This window comes from Amia ocellicauda, chromosome 13 (assembly GCF_036373705.1).
Source record: "Amia ocellicauda isolate fAmiCal2 chromosome 13, fAmiCal2.hap1, whole genome shotgun sequence".
Classification (NCBI taxonomy): Eukaryota; Metazoa; Chordata; class Actinopteri; order Amiiformes; family Amiidae; genus Amia; species Amia ocellicauda.
Window position 1 is genome coordinate 25363456 of NC_089862.1, and position 17816 is coordinate 25381271.

General features: G+C 36.6%; 1 protein-coding gene across 2 annotated transcripts; it reads right to left on the reverse strand.

The window, feature by feature from the left end:
- Positions 1–1868: 1868 nt before the first annotated feature.
- Positions 1869–15884, reverse strand: rigi (RNA sensor RIG-I). 2 transcript variants are annotated; one of them, XM_066720339.1, is made up of 18 exons: positions 15682–15884; positions 14669–14800; positions 14072–14253; positions 13292–13442; positions 12751–12876; positions 12068–12172; positions 11471–11633; positions 11086–11338; positions 10649–10811; positions 10033–10134; positions 9769–9926; positions 9248–9383; positions 8750–8898; positions 8353–8443; positions 7581–7751; positions 6581–6729; positions 4067–4213; positions 1869–3037 (listed from the first exon to the last, which is right to left on the reverse strand). In XM_066720339.1, the coding sequence occupies exons 1-18, from the start codon at positions 15785–15787 to the stop codon at positions 2741–2743; spliced, it is 2781 nt and encodes a 926-aa protein (XP_066576436.1). In that variant the 5' UTR covers positions 15788–15884; the 3' UTR covers positions 1869–2740. The 2 variants fall into 2 exon arrangements, with proteins under 2 accessions (XP_066576436.1, XP_066576437.1); XM_066720340.1 differs by lacking the exons at positions 14072–14253; positions 15682–15884 and having other exon boundaries at positions 14669–14757.
- Positions 15885–17816: the final 1932 nt, after the last annotated feature.

Sequence of the window (17816 nt, forward strand, 5' to 3'; positions counted from 1 at the left end):
TCTTTCTCTGTTTTATAGCCTACTGCTTTAAGTAAATATTTGACATCAGACCAGCTATAATTTGAAGGGATGTAGAAGTCAATGCATTTGTTTCTGGATCCTAAGTGAAATGCAGACTATGGCTTGGTGTGGTTGCCAAAGCTGTTTCTTTCTTTTTTTCCCCCCTGTTTTCGATCATGTCTGTGCAAGTCATGCATATGCCCTTGGCTGTGCAACTGACAGTTAAATTAATCCTTTAAGTGATGTGTCAGTTAACCAAACACATTCTATAAATAGTCTTCTACTACTACTATAAAGGGCCCATTTTGTACCATTATTAAATGTATGGGATGAAGATGAAACCATTTAAAGCAATATATAACCCCTCAAAGATTATAGACCTTTGTTTAGGCCTGGTCTGTTGTTGAAAACATGAAAAAGACTTGATACTACCAGTATCACTTTTCTCTTTATATAATATTTCACAACCAGAGATAAAAAGATGAATTGATCTAGTCTATCTTTCAAAAATGCACACAGGAAATTATGTTTAATAAAAACAAGAAATGTAAGCAAAGAAGAATATAAAATATAAAAATACACTGAATTATGCTGACATTTTACAGTACGGCAGTGATTGCTCAGTGGAAAATACACTCACCTAAAGGATTATTAGGAACACCTGTTCAATTTCTCATTAATGCAATTATCTAACCAACCAATCACATGGCAGTTGCTTCAATGCATTTAGGGGTGTGGTCCTGGTCAAGACAATCTCCTGAACTCCAAACTGAATGTCTGAATGGGAAAGAAATGTGATTTAAGCCATTTTGAGCGTGGCATGGTTGTTGGTGCCAGACGGGCCGGTCTGAGTATTTCACAATCTGCTCAGTTACTGGGATTTTCACGCACAACCATTTCTAGGGTTTACAAAGAATGGTGTGAAAAGGGAAAAACATCCAGTATGCGGCCGTCCTGTGGGCGAAAATGCCTTGTTGATGCTAGAGGTCAGAGGAGAATGGGCCGACTGATTCAAGCTGATAGAAGAGCAACTTTGACTGAAATAACCACTCGTTACAACCGAGGTATGCAGCAAAGCATTTGTGAAGCCACAACACGTACAACCTTGAGGGTACCACTCATCTCCACTACAAATAGGAAAAAGAGGCTACAATTTGCACAAGCTCACCAAAATTGGACAGTTGAAGACTGGAAAAATGTTGCCTGGTCTGATGAGTCTCGATTTCTGTTGAGACATTCAGATGGTAGAGTCAGAATTTGGCGTAAACAGAATGAGAACATGGATCCATCATGCCTTGTTACCACTGTGCAGGCTGGTGGTGGTGGTGTAATGGTGTGGGGGATGTTTTCTTGGCACACTCTAGGCCCCTTAGTGCCAATTGGGCATCGTTTAAATGCCACGGCCTACCTGAGCATTGTTTCTGACCATGTCCATCCCTTTATGACCACCATGTACCCATCCTCTGATGGCTACTTCCAGCAGGATAATGCACCATGTCACAAAGGTCGAATCATTTCAAATTGGTTTCTTGAACATGACAATGAGTTCACTGTACTAAACTGGCCCCCACAGTCACCAGATCTCAACCCAATAGAGCATCTTTGGGATGTGGTGGAACGGGAGCTTCGTGCCCTGGATGTGCATCCCACAAATCTCCATCAACTGCAAGATGCTATCCTATCAATATGGGCCAACATTTCTAAAGAATGCTTTCAGCACCTTGTTGAATCAATGCCACGTAGAATTAAGGCAGTTCTGAAGGTGAAAGGGGGTCAAACACAGTATTAGTATGGTGTTCCTAATAATCCTTTAGGTGAGTGTATGTAATATTATTGTGTAGTATAAAACAACAAGGAAGACCACTGTACAGATTTGAACCAGAAATAAACATTTCAGCATCACATTTGTTCACATTGTATTTCATTTTCAATAATATGCAAGATTCCACATTATATATTTAAATACAACGCTAAAGGAAGTCATAAGAGATGAGAGATTAAGCAGAGATTAATTTATGATGGTCACTGAAAAAGTACATATTGCTTTTACAGTATTAAAGAAGTCTGCACACATAAGGACTTCCCATGTTTTGCCTTCCAGTGACATGAAGGTAACAAAAATAGCCTTTGTCACATCACAAATAATAGGTATGGTACAATCAAATTACATGAAAGTTCTAAATTTTTAACTGATCAAACAAGACAAAGTTCAATGCCTTAATGTATTCAGATTCTTAAAGAAAACAACAACGAAATATGCATTTATTTAATAGTAATACATTAATATAAGTGCATATTATATGTTGTTACACTGTTGCATTTAAAGATATTAGAAAATTCAAAATTAAATTAAATTATAGTGCATTTCTACATTATCATTTATGTAAGTGTTACTATATTGTTATAGTAAAAACTATTTTTACAGTACGTCAATTTAAAAATATAACAAGATAAGACATGAGGCAAGTATAGTTTATATAATGCTTAATTGAGTGAAGTGAATTTTAAAGCAAGTATCAAATAAGTTTTGCTTTGCCATAAACCCATAATTTGTTAGTGCTATGAACATTAACTGCTCACAATAATGGTTTCAGATGTGAATATAACAGCAGTCTTCTGTGAATGTGTATCATTGTGTGCACATTTATTTAATTAAAATATGCACAGGAGCTTTAGTAATCAAAGTTGTACATTAATCATCATTGTAACATTCAAAATGGCAAATTATTTTTGAAATTATTCAGCAAGGAGATATTTCTGTAATATCGAATGTTTTCATAGTAAATGTGACATCTCTCCACCTTCTGAAATACTGTTGCTTTCTGGTCACACAGTTCAAAGCCACAAAGCTGTCTATTTTGATGACTGGCAGATCATCAATGCTCATATAAGAGGCAATTATCCCCCAGTCATGCGAACACTTCTTGCAAAACATCTTCATCTTCTTCTTGAACCCACCATAGTTCTTAGGTTTTTCATGGGGCTTTTGGATGAAACGCTCAAAGATGGTTTTATCCAGAACAATATGGTGCGAATCCTAGAGAAAAGCAACATGAATAATTAAGGAAGTTAGTAAATATAAATGTACAAAATACAGTAAATTCAATTAATACATTTTGCTGAAATAATCAGACGGCTTTCTATTAGAATATTAAGCAAACATCTGTGACCTGACAAGCTACATAATGGATGACAGATTCCATAACAAGGTTGTGGTCCACTGGGAAAAGTGTAGTCATCAAGATGGAACTCACGAGAATGAAGCGGAGGAGTCTTACTTATGTAGTTTTACCCATTCTCTATTTTTTTATTATAATGAATGGCTGTGACGTTTGCCCACATGCAAAACATGTTTTGTCTTTAACTGTTCTGTTAGAAATCTGAATAGCAAATGTTTAACCAATCAGACAATGTTACATTACTGATGAAGTTAAGCTTGGACATAACTCAATTATCAAAGAGAAGGATGTAACAAATCAAAAAGATCTGTACATTTATGGAGTTGTGAATCCCCTTTCTGGTCCAAACAGAATTATGATAAGCCTTATGTTTGAAAATTAAGTTGATTAAGTGTATGGTAGATTTGCAGAGGTTCTGACACAAAAATCATGTTTACAGGGATTCAACTTTCATAAATATACTTTGTCCAGACTTTCTGAAGAAATACTTAGACAACCAGGCCGAGCAATGATTTCTATACACAATATTAATGACACCATAAGTCTTTTGAAAACTAAGAATTCCTCTACTTTCTAGAAGATGTTTATCTGTTTTGTTTTCCTTGGGTCTGAGTGAATTTAACAGGACTTTCCAATGTAGCTTTTCATTTGCAGAAAGTGAGCATTCCAAATATATTAATAACCAGTGATGTTGTATGGTTCAGGTTACATATGTCTAAATGTACATTACATGTCATTACATATACATGTTACATGAGTATTCATTATTTTTAGTGCTATAACTATTTTGCTATAGGAACAACACAGAAGAGAGAATAAATCCCTGTACCACCTTCTGCTGCTGATTTAAACACTTGTAAAACATGAAAACTATTGTCATGTCTCACCTGCAGTACTCTAATATCATCAGTAAAACAAGCTGAGGTCTTGCATTTTGAGCAAAGGAGTTCAAAGCTGGCATCTGTTAATGGCCTTTGTGGGGCTGAATTCATGTAATCCCGTCTCCTTTTGTCTTCTCTTTGATAAGTATCAATCTAGAATTGAGTGTAAATAAGAAAAAAATATTTGTAAATTGTAATAGATTTCTCCACCAAATATTCCTTTTTACTACAAAACAAAGCTTTGTCTACTGCACAGCTGAGAGATTCTTGCACACTACATTTTAAAAAGAATTAGGTCTATACACTTTTTTTTAAATCAATGCAGTAACACATGAATTCAGTTTTCCTGTGTATATTTATATAATTCGTGACTGCTTTTGTCCATGACTATTAAGTAACTATATTACAAAACCCTTCAGGCATGTTGGATGTTCAGTTCTCGCACGTGAATTTATTGAACTGCATGACAAAACATGCCACCTTCCGTTGCAGATAAAAGAACTTGGAGACAACATTCAAAAGTCAGATAATGTAACCGCAGTAACAATTAAGATATTAGAAAGTTCTATACAACATCTACTTGTAATACAATTAATCCTTCATTATGATGAATATATGACCTATCAAACTTCAGTTATAAAATGTTATTGAGTAACTTTCGTACAAAAGACAACACTGTAGTAGACACTGCTGTAAGCAAAAATATTGGCAATTTTAAAACGATCTTTGAACACGTTTGCATGATTACATTCCCAACGCACAGGGAACTTTCCAGTAAAAGAAACGCAAAAGGGGTCTGATGCTAAACAGCTGCTAAGTGGGTACTCTTAACACTTTTCTCAGAAAATAAACACATTGCAAGTATTAATATTAATTATAACTGGTTAAGGACCATGACTAAATTACAGGGTGTGAAAAGTGAAGAGCACATCTATTGTTATACCTCATAACCTGTTCTACTGTGGTAGGTAGAACAGTGCAACATACAAAACAAAATTACATTTAAAATCCTAAAGCCAGAGGCAATGCATTTAGTCAAGAACATCTATTTAAACTATACTAAATTATACTTCAGTTATAAAATACTAAAAAGGTACATTACAATAAGGCAGTGGTGTATCAATCTCACAATATCAATCGATTAAGACTGAAACCAAGTGTATTTTTTTATGGTTTCACCAACAACAGCTCTACAATGGGATTTTCTTCCAAGTAAACACAAATTAAAATATAAAAAGTCAATGTATCCATGTTACAGATTAACTAGTTTAACTTGATCTTGGAAATCTTGTTTGCTTTTTGTCGGCTTTATTGCTTAAGGTAGCATTATTACTCATTGTTACTCCTGTTTACTAGAGTATTGGATTCATTTCTAGTTCAAGAGTATCTTGAAAATTAGGACTATATTGCTTCTGATGTGCCTGTTATAGCTTTGCTAGCCTGGCGCGGGTCGGGTCTTTTTCCACTGCTCGACCCGAGCTGAGGTCAATGACGTCACAAGTTTACCTATTTCAAAAGCAGTGTTGCACCATGCACATTTTTGGATTAAACCTTGTTACCTTGTTTTAATTTGTAATTAAAAAACTATCAAATTTTACTGTTATAAATAAATAATTGTATTTATCAAGAGAGGCGAGAGAACAAGTTAGAAAAAAAGTCACCGGATGTTGGAGGTTAAAGACCTAATTTACAGATGAAGAAGGGGCATTGCTCGAAACGACTGGTAACAAATTCTTTTCGTATGATTTTATACCAGTATATAAATAGCAGTAGTAGTTTGTTAAGTATTTGCAAGGTATTTTATTTATGTATTAAGCATTTGTAATGTACAGTATTCCCCCAAAGTTACATCATAATTGGTTCATAGACCGGCGACGTCAGTTGAGACAATATTGAAGCATCCCTATTCGAAACCATTGTGAAAATTCATGAGTAAATGGTAAACAGTTCAATTAACCGTAAAAAAACAGTTATTATTAAGAGCAGAGAGATGATTTCGATACAAGCACTGACTGCAGAATGAAGCTCTGGGGCCCCTCCCTCGCGCTGCTCAGTGCAATGCTGCTGACGTAAGTGCGAGATGGCGAAATTCAGGGATGATGATATTTAAACCTAGTTTTAGTGTAGACTGATGGTACATGATGATGAGTTCAGTTAACTCCTCCCCCTGGCCTGGTTCAGGGTCGGCTTGACAAAATTGGGTTACGTGGCACACCGCACCAGCCTGGTTCCGGATCAGGTCGGATATGCCAGTGGAAAAGGGGTACAAGTCTGTAGCTGAACCTGCCATAGAGTGAGACTGGGTGAGTGTAGGCTAAAATCATAGGAGAGGGCATTAGTCTGATGTTCTTACAGCACTAAATCCTGGCATGTGAATCGAGAGGCCGAGAGCATAAACGGGGAGTTTCAGGTCATGCAGAAAGTACATAATTGAATAACAATATCTACTTTCCTTGTTTATTTTTAGAGTTTTATGATTAAGAACTATTTTCAGTCTTATAAATAATGCACAACAGCTACCTTAGCAACCATGGAGTCCTTGGAATTCTGTAATTCAATGATGGCTTCATTCACAATTTTTTCACGGTACATATTTAATTTCTCCTTCTCAATGCGATCTTTTGTACTGGACACAAAGAAACACTTGCTGCCTTGTGCTCTTCCACGACCTATAACAGGAAAAAAACAGTGTACTGAATTATGAAAGGCAAAACAAATGTATCTGATAAAAATTAAATAAATACCCTTCTACATTCAATAAACATAAATTGAGTGGGGTTATTTTCAGTAAATTTATAGAGCTTGCATTATATAAAACAAGACAGTTAAGAGTATCATTGGTATAACAGGTAAAGCCCAGATATCTTCTGATATCAAGGAGATCATATTTACAGGGCAACATTTTAAGATTAGTAGGCTGCAAACGTTCAATATTTTCTAACTCCAATTAACCTACAGCTCTTCTTACAACCAGAAGATGGAAAATAATAGGTTGATAGGTTTACAGTTAAGATATTACCAAAGTAAATATAAGTATAAAAAAGTACATGCCAACAATGAAGGTATATGATCTATCATCGTTTCTGAACCTCATCAACAGGGTTTTTTCCCTTAGTGTCCCAATGCTAAACTATGCCACCTAGTGCCCTCTGTGCTATGCTATGACTAAACCCTAGCTACTCTCTGGCACATGATTAAACAAAACTATAATAAGCAAAGAAAAAACATAGTTATTCAGTAGTTCCACAATCTCTCAAATGGGTCTCAAAAGATTTGTAGCTAAAGTTAACACACATTGTGCAATTCAAAACACTTTAATAAAAACAGCTCCTTTTGGTTTAAAGACCCTCATTCGAGCAGAAGCCTGATGTGTTATACCAATACTATAGAAATGTAGTTGAACCTTGAAATTAAGCAAACAGGGACTCAAATTCAAAGAAATCAATGTAGCACTTTTAACACCTACTTAACTTACTTTTAAGTTTGCTAAGAAATCATTGTGCAGTATTAAATTCCATACCTCTGACTTGAACCATCCTGACCACATTGCCAACATACTCGTACATCAGCACCAGATTACACTGGGGAATATCAATCCCTTCTTCTGCCACTGAGGTGGCGATCAGTATTTTACTTTGATCTGAACTTTTAAATGAATCCAGTACCCCCTTCTTGGATGTAAATGTCATCCCTAAGAAGAAAATAAAAAACAGGGAATGCATTTATATTAGTGAGAGTTTAATTGTCAATTGGCAATATTTATAAACAACAAAAAACATTTAGTTTGGATAATAGACCCATGCTAAATTTCATCATAAAACCCTTTGTTTATATAATATATATAAAGGACAGATTTAGTCCGCTAGCTCAGTTCAACCTGAATCATGTACCCCAGAGCCATGCTGAAACAAGCACTTAGCAATAACATCCCAAGTTGCAGTGTGCAATTAGGAGACACATGTGTGAAACTCGGTTGAGACCTGTCCTGTTCAAAATAAGGGGTCACATTTGTCAGAAAAGAAGGAGCTGGAATGAGTCCAAGACTTATTCCCTGTGTAATGTCTATACTGGGAAACTCCATCAGGGTGAAAATGAGCACCGATTCCAATAGGCTTCCTTTCCTCAAGGTATTAACCGTAATGTAAATAAATGGCTTCTGTGGGCAATGTCGAATGTACATGAAAAAGCTTAACAGGAACCCCACTGAAAATCCGTCTGTTAAATAATGCCAGATGAACATTCAACTTCCTGTCTGTGTTTCATGACATGACAACTCAGTGTCACACACTGACCTGTTTGATGAGAGCGCTTTCCGCGACCTATTAGCACTCCAGGTTTAAGGAACTTCAGAGACTCACTCTCTTCAATCCAGTTCTTCATGGCCTATCCACAAAAAAATAATTCAAATTTTAATTTTAGACTGTTAGTCACACCCCAATTAATATCTCAATACCCTGAGTTCCTGTTTGTACTTTTATCATTGGTGTTAACAGTCTGCTATAACAGCCTGTATAGTGGGAACAACAAGGAAGGAAAAGTTGTGTATTTTATTTTTGTATTATCCTTGATTCTTCATTCCTGGTAATGCTTGGAATAAAGAAGTAGTTTCACCACAACTGATTTTAGGATTTTGCCGGATCAAGCGAAGACACCACAGTGACCTCTCAGAAGATACGTCTGATTCCTTACGTCTGCCAGGGCTCTAGTCCTGACGAAGAGCACAGTGCGGGTTTGGTTGTTGTTCCTGTACTCCTCCTCCAGGATGTACTTCAGGGTCTTCAGCTTCGGGTTCTCTAACTGTTCATTCCCGGACAGGCTGATCAGATGTTTGTGCTCAGCTGCCAGACACAAAAGCAGGTTCGTATTTAGAACATATGGAAGCTGACAAAAGAGAAAGGGCCAGTCAACCAATTGTGCTTGTTTGGTAGCTAGTAACTTAAAGATCCAAGTATCACATTTTTTAACACTCTCAACTTGACCAGGGCGGTTATTCCAGACACCCACATCTCTTTGTGTAGTTCTGTCTGCTGTCTTCTGTTCTGCAAGGCTAAAATTCTTCCAAAAGTATGTTAAGCGTGCCTAAAAGTAAACTGTGAAAATACTTTAAATTAACTAACATATACATACAGTATTTAAATTAATTGAATTAAGACCACAGAGAAACGCTGCTTTCATTCAAATACATACCATCAAAGAAAGCTGTTAACTTCTGTTCCGTTTCATCAAACCCGGCGTTTCTGACCTGTTCAAAGAATGCTTCCAAGTAATCCAGGGCATCCTTGGTCCGCGCATCGTCGTTAATAATAAGAGCATCATTGTATTTCTGTTGAGAAAAGAGATACAATTATATACTGAACAACATTGTTTTTTCAATAAAAACCCTGTGAAACAAACCAAAAAACTAATACTAATAAAATGTCTGCCAATTTCTACTGGAAGCTGACTTGGAGGTAGGCCTACATCATCTCAGCATTTATAGTGGAGGTCTGTTACATCCTTTAAATATGAGCAATTCAGATTTTTGCAATTTATTCTAGTCATTTCAAACTACTGACATGTAGCCTATCGTCTGAGCCTTTGGCTGTATGAACTGGAAGGCTCCTCTGAGTTTATCACCTTAGTATCTTATGAATTTGTGTCACTTCTCAACCTGACAGCTAAAATTGCTGCTCACGTTTAAGTGCAGATATAAATCATTATAAATATACCCTTAGATGCTCAGTGTAATTGAACAGGGCTCTGCAAACACGACTCTCCTCCATTTTATCGTTCAAGTGCAGTGTTCGACATTTCTTTTGCACATCAACAATCCACTGTTCATACTTCTGTGTCCCATAATCTTTGGTCTGAATGTTCGACAGAGACTCTAAGAAATGGTAAACACAAACAACCACATTTTTAGAGAAAATATAAAAAGACACATTTTTGTTTTTTCAAAACTAAAGGTTTCATATTATATTATCAACGCTTACCTATGTTGTATACGGTTGTTGCCAAGTCTTCAATGTTAGACATTATTTTGCTAATTATGGAAAGAAAGGGATCATTGGATTGTTTTTCCACTGGGAAGAAATCTATAAAGGAACAAAGAACAAAATAATAAACAATTATATAAGGTCACAATGTTCAAACTACCTTTGGATGGCTTTTACATAACACAGCCAGATCATACAAAATTAGGGACCATACTGTGTAAGGCCTGAGATGTATAAATAATATTTTTAAATTAAAATGTTATTCATTAGTCCTTAAGAAAGAAGAAAAGTTATCTAGCTATCAGACTCTTTTTCTCTGTATGGTTTAGAACTGTTGAGTATTGAAGACTGAATGCCTGTCCAAAGAGCAGCGCCACTCCAGTGATAACCCCCTTACTAACCCATTCAAATGCATCATTCCTCTGCTCGATAACCCTTCTCTGAGCTGGCGATACAGTCTCCACGTCTGTCTACAAAAGCAGTCAATTATACTGATCTATGTAAGTTTGTGATATCAACAAAAACAGGCAAAAAGCCAAACATGATCATCTCATGCATTGACTCCATCTATGTGTTTACTAAGGTGCTCCTAGTGTCATAAAGAGATGCTTACCTTTCTCAGGATTATGTACAAATGATCGGAGTTCCTCCACGTTTTCCTGCACAGTTGAAATGACTCTCACATCCAGGTTTGCACATAACTGACAAATATTATTTGTGGCCTCTTCTGTATTCCTGAAATTGCCTATTCCAACTGAAGCTGTCAGGCCAACGATCTTATCAGACAAGATAAGACGAAAGATGAAATAAGATGAAAAAAAAATATGTTTTGAAAAATAAATGCTCAGCGTAAACCGCTTTCTTCAGGTAAAAGCATAGTTATTTAATGAAATTAATCATAACAGCTTAAAAGGACAAATCTGGTATGAGTATATATATATTAGGGGCCATACAGCGTAAGGCATTTGCATTTTTAATTGTATGTCAGCAGGTCTCTGTATATAAACAGATACAAGCAGCAAAACATCACCCTGACAGAAGAATATTCACCTGTGGCAGGGCTGCATTCCTGTTGCTCATTTTGTAGTCCAGGTAGTTGGTCATAAGGACATTGTAGGGATGCTTTCCGGTAGTATTATGACATTCATCAAATATCATTAGAGTAAAGATGGATAGTGATTGCACCGCTTTACTTTTCAGAGCATTCACCAAAATCTGAGGTGTCAGCACAATTATGTCGTTTTCTTCTACATACATTCCAACAGGAAGATGATCTCCCATTTCACCACAGATACCTGCAACCCTGCGTAACACACTTGATATTAATGTCATCATTTTTTAAAGGTTTTTAAAGACTTTTCATGCCATTATAGGATTCTTATCTCTCAACCGCGATTACTGATTGCACAATTAAGCATACAAGATATTTGCTTACCGAACGTCCTCATTTCCCTCTCCGAAATGCTTTAGGAACAATTTGTGCTGCTGCTCATATACATCCACCTTTGTGGCCATGAAGACAATCTTGGGTTTCTGTCTAGGACTACTTCTCAGGTGATTTTCACAGATAGCAAGAGCTACGATTGTTTTCCCACAGCCTAAAAACACAAAACATAAACACATTTAATTTTAGTGGACAAAAAAAGATGCTTTCAATTATAGAATCCCCTCACAGAAAGGAACCGAAGACATCTGACTGCCTTTAGAACATTCATTTTAATTTGTCTATTTAATCCCTTGCCTAAAATACATTATTTTGCATACAGTAATGTATTTAAAATTGAATACATAACCAGCTGGAGTATTTACAAACCGGAATGCTAATACTATTTACATATAAATTCAACATAAAAACAAAACAGCATAATCTCACACTTGCTACCTTTGAATAGGTAATGTGGTGAAAATTGGTGAGTACTTATAAACAGTAATTAATTTAAATCCACAACAGCAAGTGATTGGAGTGTGTAATGGTTCCACATTATGGTACAAACGTAAAGACTGTATTCTGCAGAAATTATAATGGAAGTACCTGTTGGAGCACAGATGATGGTATTTTCGCCTCTAGAAGCGGAGATACAGAGCTCTTTTTGATAATTTCTTAGCTTTATTCCATCACTGTCTTCACTGCTGGCTCCTGTGGGAATAATTTAAAAGGTAAAGCTGGACTGTAGTATAAAGGAAATATATATATATAATCAGTTTAAAATGTATTACTCTTTCTGTATTAATCCGGTCAATTAAGGCCTGCTAAAATGTTTACATAAAATAATTATTTTTGTGGACTGCAAATGACTGAACTACATAAAAAAAAAAAATATATATATATATATATATATTTTTTTTTTTTTTTTTTTTGTATTTTTTTTTTTTTATTATTAAAGGTATATAGGTCTATTTCAAATGCCTTATTGATAACGTGTATTTACAGCCTCATGTCATATACAGCTCTGGAAAAAAATAAGAGACCACTGCAAAATGATCAGTTTCTCTGGTTTTACTATTTATAGGTATGTATTTGGGTAAAATGAACATTTTTGTTTTATTCTATAAACTACTGACAACATCTCTCCCAAATTCCAAATAAAAATATGAATGGAATGGAATCGCTGCCATACATGTAGAGATGCTGATTTAAGAAAAAATTGCACTGGTCTCTTAATTTTTTCCAGAGCTGAATTTATAGTTTCAAGTTTCCACTTTATTGTAAAATACCTGAAGCTTGGTTTTCACTTAAATTTTCCACTTCAGCCTCTTCTCTGAACTCAAAGCGAACAGTAGTTTCATAACCATTTACTTCATCGCCATTTACTTGATTGTCATCTACTGCTTTTCCATTATCTGAAAATAAAAAATGCCATGACAATGATGATTAATACTTCTCATTTATATTAAAGCTCAACATGTCAAAACAATTCAACCACTAACAGCACCAACACAATGCAAAGCAACACAATGAACTAATACAAGTAATTGAATACCAATAGTGACATTTTAGCCACTGACCTACAAACTTAAATAAATTGTTATGTAGTATTCCCCAGAAAAAAAACACACTATAATACAAACCCAAAGTGTTACTTCAGTATCTATTAACAACCAAAACATTATTACTTTTGTAGTCTTTTCTCATTAGTATCTTTGGCATATCATCCAAAACATAAATTAACTGACCCTTCACTTAGCAGAATTTAGCAAAAAAAAAAAAAAAAAAAAAATGGCATCAACTATAGACACTCCAGTGTACAATCCCCACCTGTGTCGTGGTCCATTAAATCCAGAGCAGTCTGATAATTGCAACTCTGCAGGGCCAATGTCAAGGACTTGTACCAGTTGCATTTGTCTGATCTTTTCAATAATTCAATCAGTTTCTGAGCTCCAGCAATGTTCCCCTTACGATCAGTCACCTGGGGGGGGGGGAATAGCATTATCTCATTTACCAAGTCACAATTTTACAAAGGTTGAAGACAAATTCATCTCTACTATTTAAGAGCATGCTTTTTCTGAAATTGTTCATCTGACGTGCTTTTATTTGAATTATTGTTTGAAACTTGATTCGCCTGCCACGCGTATTATTTGTTGTTGGTTTACAGATATTTCTGGTTAGTATGCCCTCTTTCAATCCTCCTAAAAATCAAACACTTTTTCATTTACACTTAAAGAAAGCTGGATAACTTGCTGTCCTTGTCCAACCCTGACTGCACCCCCAGTGATGGTGATAAAAATAGCGTGCATCTTTTAACACAATGACCACTGTATGGAAATGCTTAGACCATATTTGACAGGATAAGATGAAGAATGTAACATCCTTTTTATGAACTCTTCTACAGCCCCAATACATTGTCTAGATTTTTTCTTCACAGTACAGCTTTAGCAAAATAAAATTACATATAGATCATATCTCCCCCTCTCAATAAATACTTAAAGAATTTTAATTGGACAACTACCACGTATCTGTATGAAAAAATAAGTCAAAACAAGATTCTATATGGATACATTTCCAACTGGAAAGCAATTCAAATGAAAAAGCACATACCGCTCTTATCTCTTCATATTCACGGTCAAAGAGGCACTCTCCCATAAGAGGTATAATTTCTGTGGGTTTTATCTGTTTGGTGATGGATTGTTCAATGCGTTCTAAAAGCAGTTTAAAAGGTTCCATACTCTCAATTGTTTTGAAGTCCCATTGTTTAATAGCCTCACAAAGCCCGGTGTAACCTTAAAATTAAAATAAGAAAACTTCTGGTGAGAGTTGGAATCCCTGATGAAATTTTAATAAGCTTTTCAGTGACCATTTATTTAAAAAAATAAGATATAAATTATGCTTTTCACATAATGAGTTCTCCAGTTGCTTTTAGAGTAAGCCAAAGGTGGGCTGTTGGTGGTGGTGGTGGTGTTTTTTTTGTTGTTTTTTTTTTTTGGGGGGGGGGGGGGGGGGGTTAAAAAGTGACATCTGTCAGTAAAATCGGAGGCATCAGTACTTAGCTGTACAGGACAGTGACCTGGTAAGATGGTAAGATGGTGCAACGGGTTCCATACCTAAAGGAAAATGTTGTGCAGATATCTACATGGACTGGAAGTGTTAAAATGAAAAACAAAACCAGTGTTACCGTTTTCTTATTCAGGAACATACCTTCTGCATTCAGGATGTCCACAAAAGCTATAAACCACCCTGGCTGATCTAGTGCCATCAGATTCTGCATGAGCATTTCTGTTGCACTGGTGACAGATTTAACTTCTTCAGACAAAATTGTCTCCACCATATCTGTACAAACACAAGCCAATGCAATGTCTTTATTTAAATTCAGCAATGGTCTCAAGACAAAAACATTATGTGAAGCAGCCCGCTGGACATTAAAGTGGACAGTATGGGATGTTTGGGGTTTGGGGGGTGTTCATTTGTGCGCATCATTTTGATCCCCTATCAATCAGCAAGATTTCTGGCTCCCAGGTGTCTTTTATACAGGTAATGAGCTGAGATTAGGAGCACTCTCTTAAAGGGAGTGCTCCTAATCTCAGCTCGTTACCTGTATAAAAGACACCTGTCCACAGAAGCAATCAATCAATCAGATTCCAAACTCTCCACCATGGCCAAGACCAAAGAGCTGTCCAAGGATGTCAGGATCTGTGGAGGGAGCTGAAGGTTCGAGTTGCCAAACGTCAGCCTGGAAACCTTAATGACTTGGAGAGGATCTGCAAAGAGGAGTGGGACAAAATCCCTCCTGAGATGTGTGCAAACCTGGTGCCCAACTACAAGAAACGTCTGACCTCTGTGATTGCCAACAAAGGTTTTGCCACCAAGTACTAAGTCGAAGGGGTCAAATACTTATTTCCCTCATTAACATGCAAATCAATTTATAACTTTTTTGAAATGCGTTTTTCTGGATTTTTTTGTTGTTATTCTGTCTCTCACTGTTAAAATACACCTACCATTAAAATTTGTCAGTCAGTGGGCAAACGTACAGAATCAGCAGGGGATCAAATACTTTTTTCCCCTCACTGTAATTTAAAATATGCAATCTAATGTTTCACAGCATTTGTCAGCATTCAATGCAAGCAAAGGATCACTGCGTATGGACGTTAAAGTAACATTACTGTTGAACAGCAGTGACAATAAACACGGCTGCGGAATAACACAGTACATACCCGGTGACAGGTACTCGGTCAGAAAACGTCTGATGTACGACGGGCGCAGGATTTTCACAATATAGCTGCTGAATTGCTTCAAGTTTTCTTTTTCTAGTTCATACATTGTCACTTGAATTGTAGTCAGCAAAAAAAAAGCAACGACAAGAGAAAATACACAGTGGCACCGACCCACTCCCAGCTTATGTTTAAAAGGACCTCAGGCAAGCTCCACCTAGTTTCGTTTCCTGTAAACCACGTGTCCATGCTATGATATAAAGACACAGGACGAGCAGAAATGAAACTTAAGAACAGTCTCCCGTACAGAACTGTCATTAAAATCCAATCCAACATGCAACAAGTAGGCTGTTAAATTTATTATTACACTGTTGCAACCACACAGCAGGCAAATTGTCTAGAGAATAATATTATTTATTTCTAAAAGTCTAAAAATAGTGATAGTATGGGACTGTAAATAGGTTAAAATAGAGCAATGGTAAAACTCCTTCTTTTCTAACAGGCATGGTGGAACTATTTTCCATCTGATTTCCACCCTTTAGTGTCTAGATGCCATTTTGTTAACAAGTTATATTATATATACACTCACCTAAAGGATTATTAGGAACACCATACTAATACTGTGTTTGACCCCCTTTCGCCTTCAGAACTGCCTTAATTCTACGTGGCATTGATTCAACAAGGTGCTGAAAGCATTCTTTAGAAATGTTGGCCCATATTGATAGGATAGCATCTTGCAGTTGATGGACATTTGTGGGATGCACATCCAGGGCATGAAGCTCCCGTTCCACCACATCCCAAAGATGCTCTATTGGGTTGAGATCTGGTGACTGTGGGGGCCAGTTTAGTACAGTGAACTCATTGTCATGTTCAAGAAACCAATTTGAAATGATTCGACCTTTGTGACATGGTGCATTATCCTGCTGGAAGTAGCCATCAGAGGATGGGTACATGGTGGTCATAAAGGGATGGACATGGTCAGAAACAATGCTCAGGTAGGCCGTGGCATTTAAACGATGCCCAATTGGCACTAAGGGGCCTAAAGTGTGCCAAGAAAACATCCCCCACACCATTACACCACCACCACCAGCCTGCACAGTGGTAACAAGGCATGATGGATCCATGTTCTCATTCTGTTTATGCCAAATTCTGACTCTACCATCTGAATGTCTCAACAGAAATCGAGACTCATCAGACCAGGCAACATTTTTCCAATCTTCAACTGTCCAATTTTGGTGAGCTTGTGCAAATTGTAGCCTCTTTTTCCTATTTGTAGTGGAGATGAGTGGTACCCGGTGGGGTCTTCTGCTGTTGTAGCCCATCCGCCTCAAGGTTGTACGTGTTGTGGCTTCACAAATGCTTTGCTGCATACCTCGGTTGTAACGAGTGGTTATTTCAGTCAAAGTTGCTCTTCTATCAGCTTGAATCAGTCGGCCCATTCTCCTCTGACCTCTAGCATCAACAAGGCATTTTCGCCCACAGGACTGCCGCATACTGGATGTTTTTCCCTTTTCACACCATTCTTTGTAAACCCTAGAAATGGTTGTGCGTGAAAATCCCAGTAACTGAGCAGATTGTGAAATACTCAGACTGGCCCGTCTGGCACCAACAACCATGCCACGCTCAAAATTGCTTAAATAACCTTTCTTTCCCATTCAGACATTCAGTTTGGAGTTCAGGAGATTGTCTTGACCAGGACCACACCCCTAAATGCATTGAAGCAACTGCCATGTGATTGGTTGGTTAGATAATTGCATTAATGAGAAATTGAACAGGTGTTCCTAATAATCCTTTAGGTGAGTGTATATATATATATATATATATATATATATATATATATATATATATATATATATATATATATACAGTATTGTGCAAAAGTTTTAGCCAGGTGTGAAAAATTGCTGTAATGTAAGAATGCTTTCAAAAATAGACAGGTTAATAGATTATATTTATCAATTAACTAAATGCAAAGTGAGTGAACAGAAGAAAAATCTAAATCAAATCCATATTTGGTGTGACCAGCCTGTGCCTTCAAAACAGCATCAATTCTTCTAGGTACACTTGCACAGTGTCAGGGATTTTGTAGGCATATAGTCAGGTGTTTGATTAAACCAAACAGGTGCTAATGATCATCA

Excerpts from the sequence above, each read along its gene's own strand:
- rigi (XM_066720339.1), bottom strand. The coding sequence starts at position 15,787 with ATGTATGAACTAGAAAAAGAAAACTTGAAGCAATTCAGCAGCTATATT. Across the intron at positions 11,634-12,067 it reads CATCATCTGTGCTCCAACAG|GCTGTGGGAAAACAATCGTA; the intron begins GTACTTCCATTA and ends TTGTGTTTTTAG. Across the intron at positions 4,214-6,580 it reads AGGACTCCATGGTTGCTAAG|ATTGATACTTATCAAAGAGA; the intron begins GTAGCTGTTGTG and ends ACTCAATTCTAG.